Here is a 12,096-nt window from a genome sequence, read left to right as displayed (position 1 = left end):
TGTCAACGTACTGAACAGTCCTTGTCATGGTGTCAATGCATTTATTTAGGGAGAGGGGCAACTTCAGGAAGACATATTATGATATTATGTTACAGTCATTAAGAAATAACATCCTCTAGCAGTCATACATTTACCTTGGGTATCTTACTAAACCCACTGCTGCCTATGGCTATATCCTTAATACACTTACCCTGTCATTTTTCTCTCCGTACATGACATTGTTTGTTTTATTTGCAATAAATACTCTCTCCTATCGTTCTATCATCATGTACTACAATATAAATATACCAGTATCGTTGCCGGTTACGGTCGTACTGTATTATACAGTCAAATGATAAGTGTTTGCCGTTGCTAGTTACCTCTGATCGGTAGTCACACATGACCACAGAGTGGTCACGCAGTAGCTACGTGTGGCCACCGTGAATTGCGAGCGGCTCTACCGACTTCATACAGACGTCTGCGAGGACATGGTCCCTCAGTGGTCGAGGGGCATACACACATCCCTCAGGGGTCTCTTCAACCTTGGGAAAGCCTCAGTCATGTTCATGTTGTGGTCAACCTGCTACCATGTCAGCAAAGATTTGCCACCCAATATGGCTTTAAAGTCTGTTTTTGCCTTTCATCTAACATGGCGCTCATGTATTTATTTATTTTTTAGTCAGAATGTTCATTTAATGGCAAAATGTAACTATAAAGTGAAAATATGATGAGCCTCTATCGCAGATTCATCATAAGTAATAGGATGAATAATGTATGGGATGAATAGTACTAGACAAGCCATCTGTTTGAATAGGCTTGGTTACCACTCTATTGCCTCATCTCTTTCCCCATCCTCCGATAGGACCACTGCAGAGACTACAGACTACACATGCTCAACCCAGCGATACACCTGCAATACCCCTGCTATGCACTACAGTCCTCACAAGTCCTCATATTCAAGGGCCTTCAAGTCGCAAGACATGACATTTCATGTCTTGAGGACAGAGCCTGCTTGAAGTTAAAGGGAAACAATGGCTTCACTCCCCACATAACTGATCCTGTCAACTTGAGTAAATTCTAAGCAGAGCTATCTACCACAGTTGGTCTTGGTGCTTTGGCTGAATGGGGACATACTAAGGTTCTGTTGCTGAAGGAGGTGAAGTTCTTTGGAACATGGAGAAGGGATGAAGAGGTGCAGCCAGGTAGGGTGGTGCTGGGTGTATTTTTGGCAGTGTTCAGGGCTTGGTGACCCGCTCTCAGGGTGAGGGACACAGTGTGACAGAGGTTGCCTTCCGATTCCTTACCCTTCTCCCAGAAGTGAGCACGAGCTCACTCACTGGACCCGCATGGACTAGACAGAGAGAGTTTCCACCCGGGGTGCACACTTCGGGAAGAAGGGAAGGGAGTCGGCCACCAGTGGTCTCTCTCCCTGAGTGGGCAGGAGGTCAGAGTGGGGAGGTCAGGGGTCAGCCAGGTCAAAGGTCACAGTTTGTTGGAGTTGTTCCGCAGGTTGTTGAGCTCCAGCTCCAGCTGTTGGAGTCTAACGTCTTTCTGCACCAGCTCCTCTCTCAACCTCTTTAGCTCATCTTGCTGCCTGAAGAACGTCCGCATGAGCTGGGAGAGAGGAATGACACACACACACACACACACACACACACACACACACACACACACACACACACACACACACACACACACACACACACACACACACACACACACACACCACACAGAAGGTCATGGTAAAGGCATAGTGCAGATGCATTGGCAAGACAGTGCCTATGGTTGTGCAGTGTGCTATCCATTCTATGTTGTTCAAGACGTGGTAATGCTTCTGAGAGTGAGTAGGGACATACCGCTGTCATATACACAACAACACATCAATTGGTTTCACCTCGTTCTCTGTCTTGGGTGGAATACTCTCCAGCAGGCCATTCATCACCATGGTCTTCCTCTCCCTCACAGGGGCCTTGAAGGCCTTCTGGCAGGGCCGCTTGTATCCAGCCTTTAGGGACATCAACACTGGCTCTGCGCACACACACACACTTGGATGATGCTCACCAGGTTTGCATAATTGTATGTTTGTATCAGTATTCATAAAAACATTAGTTACATGTGTATGCCATTTTGCAGTATTGCGCTACTCACCTCTGTCCATCCCACTCAGCCACTCATCTGCAGTGAGGGCTGGTTCTGTGCCTGCTGTCATAGGGTAGATGTCCTCCTGGTATGTCTCGGACTGCAAAACCACAAGACAATATTAATCATTCCTATAGCACCCAAAGCAGAAAATGAATGCTGCTGCATTGCCTTGTGCTAGTCTAGAAAGCACCTAGGTGGTATGATAAGGGAGATAAGCCAAGCATAACCCATATGGTGAGAGGATTACATTTCAGCTAGCTTCTGTCCTGGGTAATATTCCACACTAACGTAGCATTAATGGCCAATATCATACAGTATCTCAGCGACTCAGACAACTCCCTTTTTTCCAGGAAGGACAACATTTGATATCACTTGATTTACTATGCTGACGCATTCAGTGTTGAGTGCCCTAACACAGTTTCTGTAATATTACTATTTGTGGACTCTTAGGATTTGAACCCAGGTCCTTAGGATTTGAACCCAGGTCCCAAAGGCTAGAGGCCTTCTTGACCAATGAAGCACATTTGTACTATTTCTCTCTCTCTCTCTCTCTCTCGCACACACACACACACACACACACACACACACACACACACACACACACACACACACACACACACACACACACACACACACACACACACACACACACACACACACACACACACACACACACACACACACACACAGTAATTATCACTTGAAAATGTTTCCATTTTTAGTAGGCTAAATTACACATGATTCCAGAGGGATCTGTTTTAGCAATTTGTAATCTATGGCATTTCAGATTGAAATATGATAATGTATCACTAAGTAGTTTGGATGTAGTGAACTACTATTTAAAATGAACCTTCAGTTAACTAAACTATATTTTTCCTAAGGCTAGTGTAGCTAAAGTTATTCCATTGTGAAGTGATTGGTAGCTTCAGAGTAGCTTCCCCAACACTGCACTCCATTCACCCTTCGTGGGACTATCATGGAGATGGGCTCGATGAGGCCCCTCAGAGTCACCAGCTTGTAGAAGCGGAACACCTCGCAGGCCGCCACGTCCAGCCCATGTTTTGGCATCACTCCTGTGAGGGTGGACAAAGAGAGGGAAAAGGGGGTTGAGGTGAGTCTTGAAGTTAAAATGGACACCTTTCATACCATGCCAATCTAGGGGCTTCTACTGTCAGGAGCAATGTTCAGACTGAGCATGGATAGAAACGGAATGTCTGGAACAGTCACCATTCTCTAGTTCAGTTGGAGATGAGAGGCGAGTCTAGTCTATCTGCAATGTGCTGCGAATGTCCCTCTTGTTAAGATTCCTGATTGTGCTGTGGGTTCACTGAGGGCTGAATTTGAGATCACATCCTCTAAAATCATGCATTGATGTCAATTGGAATTTTGCGCTAACATCAGAGTTCTGAGTGCAGATCTCAAGTTTTATGATTCAGGACCAATAGAAAAAAAAACTCAACCGTGTACCCTGTCATGTATCTGAAATGTTGTTCCAAGAGTTAGAAAAGTATGATTTTCACTCATTGATTAACCTCAATTTACAGGCTTCCTCACTGATGAACGAGACCTGGAAGGATGGCATTGCGATTTGTGAGACTACTTAGTATTCATCGATTGATGTGACTGACTTACCCAGGCCTTTCTGTGGAGCCGGGGACCTGAACTCCATTAGGTACTGCAGGTAGGGCTTCTCTGTGCCGACCTCATAGTATCTGATGTTACCGTCTCCCTGTGAACCAGACACAGATACCTAAGATCTCACAGCAGATAGCAGTAATGTTGAGGTCCCCATGGTAACACACTCTTTTACACACATGCACACGTACATACATATACTTTACACACACACACACACACACACACACACACACACACACACACACACACACACACACACACACACACACACACACACACACACACACACACACCACACAAAATGCATTTTCACAATTATAAGCAAATGAGGACACACACATCCCACATAGGGTCAAGTCAGTCAATTCAAAAAGTGAAATTAAATCCCATTTAAATTCAAGAGAGAAATTCACATTAAAACGTAAAAAATGTCATTCATACACATCACCTCGTGTGATAGTTGAAAGCTAAGGTCAAGTGGCCTTGGTATGACGTGTCTTACCTTGCCTGCCAGGTAGAGCATGTGTGTGTCAGAATCATAGAAAGGGAAGAGCAGCCCAGAGAGCCCATCAATCTCCTCCTCTATGATGGGCATGGACAGGTCCTCCTGGAGAGAGAACCTTAGTGAGACACTGCTCTACACACTTCTCTCTCTCTCTCTCTCTCTCTCTCTCTCTCTCTCTCTCTCACACCAATGAGCTCACCTGATCCCACAGTGCCACTTGTCTAGTGTTCCATCGAGAGACTCCGGTGGTCACCAGGCGCTTCATGTTGCCCAGAAACACCACTCTGTTCACCCTGTGGCTCTTACAGTCAGCTTCCTGTTCACATATATGGCAACAGCTCTGGAAAATTATTCAAACTGGCTGTGTTACAGCACAGCGTTACACAATACAGTATCTACGTCTACAGAAGTAATCCTAATGCCAAAGCATTTGTGTGTGTGTGTGAGGTGTTTCGTGTGTGTGTATGTTTGTGTCCAGATACCCCACAAATGGTGCTGTATATGGAGACAACCCAGGTGTGTGAACAGGTCACTCTGGCTTTAAAGGCCATGTTGCAAGTAGAATGGGCTACTAAAAATAGAACATACACCCCTTGTAGATGACATCACAAAATGAGAAAATAAATACAAATAAACATATATACACTACCGGTCCAAAGTTTTAGAACACCTACTCATTCAAGGGTTTTTCTTTATTTTTTGCTATTTTCTACATTGTAGAATAATATGAAATATGAAATAACACATATGGAATCATGTAGTAATCAAAAAAGTGTTAAACAAATCAAATATATATTTTACATTTGAGATTCTTCAAAGTAGCCACCCTTTGCCTTGATGACAGCTTTGCACACTCTTGGCATTCTCTCAACCAGCTTCATGAGGTAGTCACCTGGAATGCATTTCAATTAACAGGTGTGCCTTCTTAAAAGTTAATTTCCTTCCTTAATGTGTTTGAGCCAATCAGTTGTGTTGTGACAAGACCAAGTCCATATTAAAAGACCAAGTCCATATTATGGCAAGAATAGCTCAAATAAGCAAAGATAAATGACAGTCCATCATTACTTTAAGACATGTAGGTCAGTCAATATGGAAAATGTCAAGAACTTTAAAAGTTTCTTCAAGTGCAGTCGCAAAAACCATCAAGCACTATGATGAAACTGACTCATAAGGAACGCCACAGGAATGGATGACCCAGAGTTACCTCTGCTGCAGGGGATACGTTCATTAGAGTTAACAGCCTCAGAAATTGCAACCCAAATAAATGCTTCACAGAGTTCAAGTAGCAGACCCATCTCAACACTGTTCAGAAGAGACTGTGTGAATCAGGCCTTCATGGTCAAATTGCTGCAAAGAAACCCCTACTAAAGGACACCAATAATAAGAAGAGACTTGCTTGGGCCAAGAAACATAAGCAATGGACATTAGACCAGTGGAAATGTGTCCTTTGGTCTGGAGTCCAAATTGGAGATTTTTGGTTCTAACCCGCCGTGTCTTTGTGAGACACGATGCGGGTGAACGGATGATCTCTGAACGTGTTTTTCCACTGTAAAGCATGGAGGAGGAGCTCAGAGAGGCTGGTTGAGCGAATGCCAAGAGTGTGCAAAGCTGTTATCAAGGCAAAGGGTGGCTATTTGAAGAATCACAAATATGAAATATATTTTTATTTGTTTGACACTGTTTAGTTTACTACATGATTCCATATGTTTTATTTCATAGTTGAGGTCTTCTATTATTCTACAATGTAGAAAATAGTCAAAATAAAGAAAAACCCTTGAATGAGTAGATATTCTAAAACTTTTGACCCCTAGTGTGTCATGTAATATGTAGCTAATGTTATGTAGTTTAGCTAGAAATGTGGGTATCGCTGATCGCTGCTCGCAGTGGTGTATACAGATAATCAATGTGGCTCAGCATTCTTGTAAAGCCTGGTCAATATTCTATTTCATGTTTTTGTTGTGCGTGTGTAGCCCAGCAGTATATAAGCTATTAGATCTCCAATTTACAATGTCGTATTGAAAAATAATTGATCCAAATCCAATTGATACATATCCCACTATTGATTATTGTTTTTAATTGTTTTAAAGTGAAACATGGCCTTTGTAAAAATAAAAATAAATACAAATAAAAATGTAATCGCTAGGACCCATTTCTGAATACTTACTGTAGGTCACTTTTTCAAAATTCTAAACTGCGGATAGTTTTCCATTGCTTTGTCACAAAATGTATTCAATGTTCTACATCTATCAAATTTCATGAATTACTTTCTCCCTCAGACACAACCACCACCAAAACTCTATGTACCTACAGGCCAATTTGCACGTTTACATACTCTTTTCAAAACTGTTAAACTTATGTTCAAAACCTAACATAACACAAAATTGAATAACACAGCAATTTGCTACATTTCTGCCCTATTGAAATATATTCCAAATCTAAAAAATGAAATACTATCAAAACAATTAGACCAACCACAGCTGATTCCCATTGTAGCTGAACACCTACCCAGGTGTTAGTCTTTCAATGTCATTACCATCTATACAAAACATTTTTTTTAGGAATAATGCTGTACTGCAATGTAAACATGGACCCAGCCAGAGATAGAGAAGTGGCTGACAGAGGAAGAAGAGTGGGCTGGGAGAGGGAGAAGTGTACATATGCATGGTGGAAGAAGACTGAGAGGAAGATCAAGAGCTCTAGTCTCAGATGAGATTAGGGCTACTATAATTGATCATGTAATAAATCATGGTCTATTAATGAGAGAGGCTGGTCTGAGAGTGAATCCAAATCTGCAACGCTCAACAGTGGCATCTATTGTGAGAAATCTTCAGCAAAACAACAGGTAAGATGTGCATTCTGCAAGGACATCTGACTGACCTGTACATCATAGAAGTAAATCGAGCAAAGCCTCCAAACCCACTTGTGTACAATTCTTTTTGTATTCCTGCTTAGGACCCAATGGTTACCTCCCACAGGCGGGAGAGGTAGGATTTTCACTGTCGTGTTGGAAACTGCAATCATTGATATGGTCATCAGAAATAATGGCATGAAACTCAGAGATTCAGGACAGTGTTGGCAGACAACATTACATTTGGAAATATTCACAATGTAAGCATAACTATTTCTAGAGTCCTGAAACAACATCAAATCAGGATGAAGCAGTTGTACACTGTCTCCTTTGAAAGGAACTCTGAACGAGTCAAGCAAACTCAGGAACCAATATGGTATAGCCTAACTCTTATGTTGCCTTGTGGATTTATTTTAGAGAGTCATGGAGATTGAAGCCAGGTCAACAACCCACATATTCATCTTTGTGGATGAGGCTGTGTTTAAACTTGGCCAAAACACGGTGGCGAGGAAGGAATGTGATTGGGAAAAGAGGCACAGTGAATGTCCCGGGTCAGAGGGGTGCCAACATCACAACGTGTACAGCAATATACTCTGATGGATTGCTGCATCTTATTTCAATCCTGGATGACCTCTATGGAAGGGTTGTGCCAGGTGAGGAAAGGGTTGCAGTGTGGCGAAATGGGCCAACGTTTGCAATTGTATGGGACAATGTGGCATTTCACCATTCCACGATGGTGTCACTTTTCCTCCCACCTTACTCTCCATTCCTCAACCTCATAGAGGAATTATTTTCCTCATGGACCACCATCCTCATGATCAAATGTCCCTCCTGGACGCAATGAATGCTGGATGCTTGGACATATCTGCAGAAGATTGCCAGGGATGGACCATTAATGCCAAAAGATTATTTCCTATGTATATTGCCCAAGATTACATAAGATGTGATGTGGATGAGAACCTGTGGCCAAATGCAGAAGACAGGGTTGACTAGACTTGCTACTGTATCTGTATCGGTGTATATACAAATTCTTGTATTTTGGAATCACTCAATGCCAAAAAATGTGATAAAGCATATTGCATCATGTCTGATTAATTCCTGTAACATATACTGCAGTGAATTCTAAACAGTAGGGAGGTCATTCTTGTGTTGTAAAGACATTTTACAACAGAAAACATTGTGTATTGCTACCTGTTGTTAGTGTTTTTTATGTCATTGTTTTATGAATGACAAAGTGTGCTTGTTTGGTGACAACCTTTGCTAGTGTTATGGAAGAATGAGTTGATTTGAGACATGTATGAAGTGTTCTGGTAGTTTTATTGCATTTTGGATGTGAAATTAACTGCTGTGCTAAGCTGAAAGTTGGTTAGGAGATCTGTGTGAAGAGTTTTGAAAAAGTTTCCTAAGTATTGAGAAATGGGTCCTCGCGATTGTGAAAAACTGTAATATAGCTGGTGTCTCTCTGTCTACATGGGTGAGTGACCAACCTGTAGGACCTTGCCCGAGCGAGGCTCGATCACACGCAGGTGTTTGTCCTTGCAGCTGGTGGCCAGCAGGCTGCCGTCGGTGTTGAAGGACATGCAGAGCACCACGTCTGAGTGACAGTCGATCATCTTCACTGGGCCTCCCACCTCCAGGTTCCAGATCAGGATCTGACAAATGGAGGGACATAAAGAGTGAAAGTCAATGAGGGAGAGACAAAAGTATGAGGATGTGATGTGATAGAAGAGAGAGAAATGGGAGTGAATTTATAGGAATATATATATATATATATATACAAAAGTATGTGGACACCCATTCAAATGAGTGAATTCATCTATTTCAGCCACAATCGTTCCTGACAGGTGGAGACAATTGAGCACACAGCCATGCAATCAACATAGACAAGCATTGGCCTTACTGAAGAGCTCAGTGAATTTAGGATGCCACCTCTTTACAACAAGTCAGTGTGTCAAATTTCTGCCCTGCTAGAGCTGCCCCCGTCAAATGTAAGCTCTGTTATTGTGAAGTGGAAACGTCTAGGAACAACAACGTCTCAACCGCAAAGTGGTAGGCCACATAAGCTCATAGACTACCAGGTGCTGAAGCGCTTAAAAATGTTCTGTCCTTGGTTGCAACATTCACTACCGAGTTCCAAACTGCTTCTGGAAGCAATGTCAGCACAAGAACTGTTTGTCGTGAGCTTCATGAAGTGGGTTTCCATGGCCGAGCAGCCATACACAAGTCTAAGATCACCATGCGCAATGCCAGGCGTCGGCTGGTGGAGTAAAGCACGCCGCCATTGGACTCTGGAGTGATGAATCACGCTTGGTGGATGCCAGGAGAATGCTACCTTCCCGAATGCATAGTGCCAACTGTAAAGTTTGGTGGAGGAGGAATAATTTTCTGGGGCTGTTTTTCATGGTTTGAACTAGGCCCCTTTGTTCTTGCACAGAGCCGTGACCTTAATCCCATCAAACACCTTTGACCTTAATCCCATCGAACACCTATGGGAACGTCGACTGCGAGCCAGGCCTAATCGCCCAACAGTGCCCGACCTCACTAATGCTCTAGTGGCTGAATGAAAGCAAGCCCCCCACAGCAATGTTCCAACATCTAGTGGAAGGCCTTCCCAGAGGAGTAGAGGCTGTTATAGCAGCAAAGGGGGGACGAACGCCATATTAATGTCCATGATTTTGGAAGGATATGTTTGACAAGCAGGTGTCCACAGGTGTCTACTTTTGGTCATGTAGTGTTTAGAGAGAGAGAGAGATGAAAGGGTGAACAAAGCGAGAGAGAAAGATGGGTAAAGCGAGTGAGGGGAGTGAGAGAATTCATTAAAGAGAGGAAAGGATGGTAAAGAACACGACAGCAATGATTTACTGATACCTTAAAGTCGTAGCCAGCGCTGAAGAGGATGCCACTACAGGTGGGGTGCCACTCTATGAGACCCACTCGCCGGCTGTGTCCATACAACTCCAGCACCGCGTCGGACATGTTCCGCCTCAGCCCTCCCTCTGGAATCTCCCATATCCGCACCTATAGGCCACATATAGATAACGGTCATAGACATCATCGGCATGTCATCGTGGAATGCTCTGCCACCAGAGGTTACTCAGGCAAAAAGGAAGTTTAGCTTTAAAAAACAGTTAAATAAGACCTCTCCTCTTTCTAAAGATCTCATTTTAAAAGTACTGTATATCAAAAATATAGTACAGTGCTATCAGAAAGTATTTCCACCCCTTGACTTATTCCACATTATTTTGTGTAATAGCCTGAATTTAAAATGGTTTAAATTCAGATTTTGTGTCACTTGCGTACACACAACACACCATAATGTCAAAGTGGAATTATGTTTTTAGACATTTTTACTAGTTATAGTAAAAGATAAAAAGCTTAAATGTCTGGAGTAAAGAGTATGGAGTAATGTCTGGAGTAAATAAGTATTCAACCTCTTTGTTATGGCAAGCCTAATGGGTTAAGGAGTAAAAATGTGCTTAACAAGTCACATAAGTTGCATGGACGGTGTGCAATAATAGTGTTTAACATGATTTTTGAATGACTACCTCATCTCTGTACCCCACACATGCAATTATCTGTAAGGTCCCTCAGTCGAGCAGTGAATTTCACACACAGATTCAACCACAAGGGAGTTTTGCCAATGCCTTGCAAAAAAAAAAACATTACATACCCATTTGAGCATGGTGAAGTTGTTAATTACACTTTGGATGGTGTCTCAAAATACCCAGTCATTACAAAGATACAGGCGTCCTTCCAAACTCAATTGTCAGAGAGGAAGGAAACCGCTCAGGGGTTTCAACATGAGGCCGATAGTGACTTTAAAACATTTACAGAATTGAATGCCTGTGATAGAAGAAAACTGAGGATGGATCAACAACATTGTAGTCACTCCACAATACTAACCTAAATCACAGAGTGAAAAGAAGGAAGCCTGTCCAGAAAAACATGCATCCTATTAGGCACTAAAGTAAACTGCAAAAAAATTTGCTTGAAGAATTACAAAAATAATAAATGTTAAAATATTGCACAATCCAGGTGTGGAAAGTTCTTAGAGACTTACCCAGAAAGACTCACAGCTGCAATCACTGCCAAAGCTGATTTCTAACATGTATTGACTCAGGCTTGTGAATAGTTATGTTAAAGACATATTTCTGTATATCATTTTCAATAAATTTGCCAAGTTTTCACTTTGTCATTATGGGGTATTATGTGTAGAAAAAACAAACATATTTCATCTATTTTGAACACAACAAAATGTGTTATAAGTCAATGGGTATAAATACTTTCCCCTATGCACAGGGATACCCGCATGCACACACAGGGAAGCACACACACTGACATGTGTGCACACACGCACACAGAGACATGCTTGCGTGCTCCCAAAAACACACACACAGACATAGACACACGTGCGCACACACACACCAACGATTGTTGTTACTCACAGAGCAGTCCTCTGAGCAGGAGGCTATGATGTTGTCGATGAAGGGGTTCCATTTGATGTCCAGCACGCCTCCCTGGTGGCCGCACACTTTAGGTTGGTGAGGGTCGATTCGCCCAGCCTGGAGGAGCACATGGAGGAGAGAAACAGAGACAACACACAACAGATACTGTAAATAGCATAAAAGCATTATCATCCCTTTATTTGAATCTAAACATGCTGTTCAAAATTCAATCCCATACTCAAAACCTTGCTGAACTCAATGAGTAAGAGAACTCAGGATATTTGTATTCAACAGAATGTTGTCTACAAAGAAAAATAACACATAACTGTCTACCACCAATACATAACATGAAATGCATCAACAGGGTCGACACCAATATTGACAGCCAGTGGTTACCCCTAACGCCCACTGAGTGGTGCCACTGTACTGTGCCATACGTTGCCTTTCACATCATCCTGCTTCCCTCAGCATCTCTGAGCTACTGGATCTTAGGGTCAAAAGCTGGGTCAATTATAACAAAATAGATGCATTTTGATTTT

General features: G+C 42.5%; 1 protein-coding gene across 1 annotated transcript in view; it reads right to left on the bottom strand.

Moving 5' to 3' along the window:
• Window positions 1-21: 21 nt before the first annotated feature.
• Window positions 22-12,096, bottom strand: part of coro2bb (coronin, actin binding protein, 2Bb) — a 53,811-nt gene continuing 41,736 nt past the window's right edge. Inside the window, exons 3-12 of the mRNA XM_029668654.2 lie at window positions 11,558-11,674; window positions 9,981-10,130; window positions 8,600-8,764; window positions 4,464-4,580; window positions 4,262-4,366; window positions 3,754-3,850; window positions 3,082-3,194; window positions 2,128-2,218; window positions 1,874-2,007; window positions 22-1,593 (exon numbers count right to left, since the gene is read on the bottom strand). Of these exons, the coding sequence (XP_029524514.1) occupies window positions 1,462-1,593; window positions 1,874-2,007; window positions 2,128-2,218; window positions 3,082-3,194; window positions 3,754-3,850; window positions 4,262-4,366; window positions 4,464-4,580; window positions 8,600-8,764; window positions 9,981-10,130; window positions 11,558-11,674 (1,221 nt within the window). The 3' untranslated portion in view covers window positions 22-1,461. The remainder of the gene's footprint in view (window positions 1,594-1,873; window positions 2,008-2,127; window positions 2,219-3,081; window positions 3,195-3,753; window positions 3,851-4,261; window positions 4,367-4,463; window positions 4,581-8,599; window positions 8,765-9,980; window positions 10,131-11,557; window positions 11,675-12,096) is intronic.

The sequence above is a fragment of the Oncorhynchus nerka genome, linkage group LG9a (genome assembly GCF_034236695.1).
Source record: "Oncorhynchus nerka isolate Pitt River linkage group LG9a, Oner_Uvic_2.0, whole genome shotgun sequence".
Taxonomy (NCBI): domain Eukaryota; kingdom Metazoa; phylum Chordata; class Actinopteri; order Salmoniformes; family Salmonidae; genus Oncorhynchus; species Oncorhynchus nerka.
This window is presented reverse-complemented; position numbering and strand designations above follow the sequence as displayed.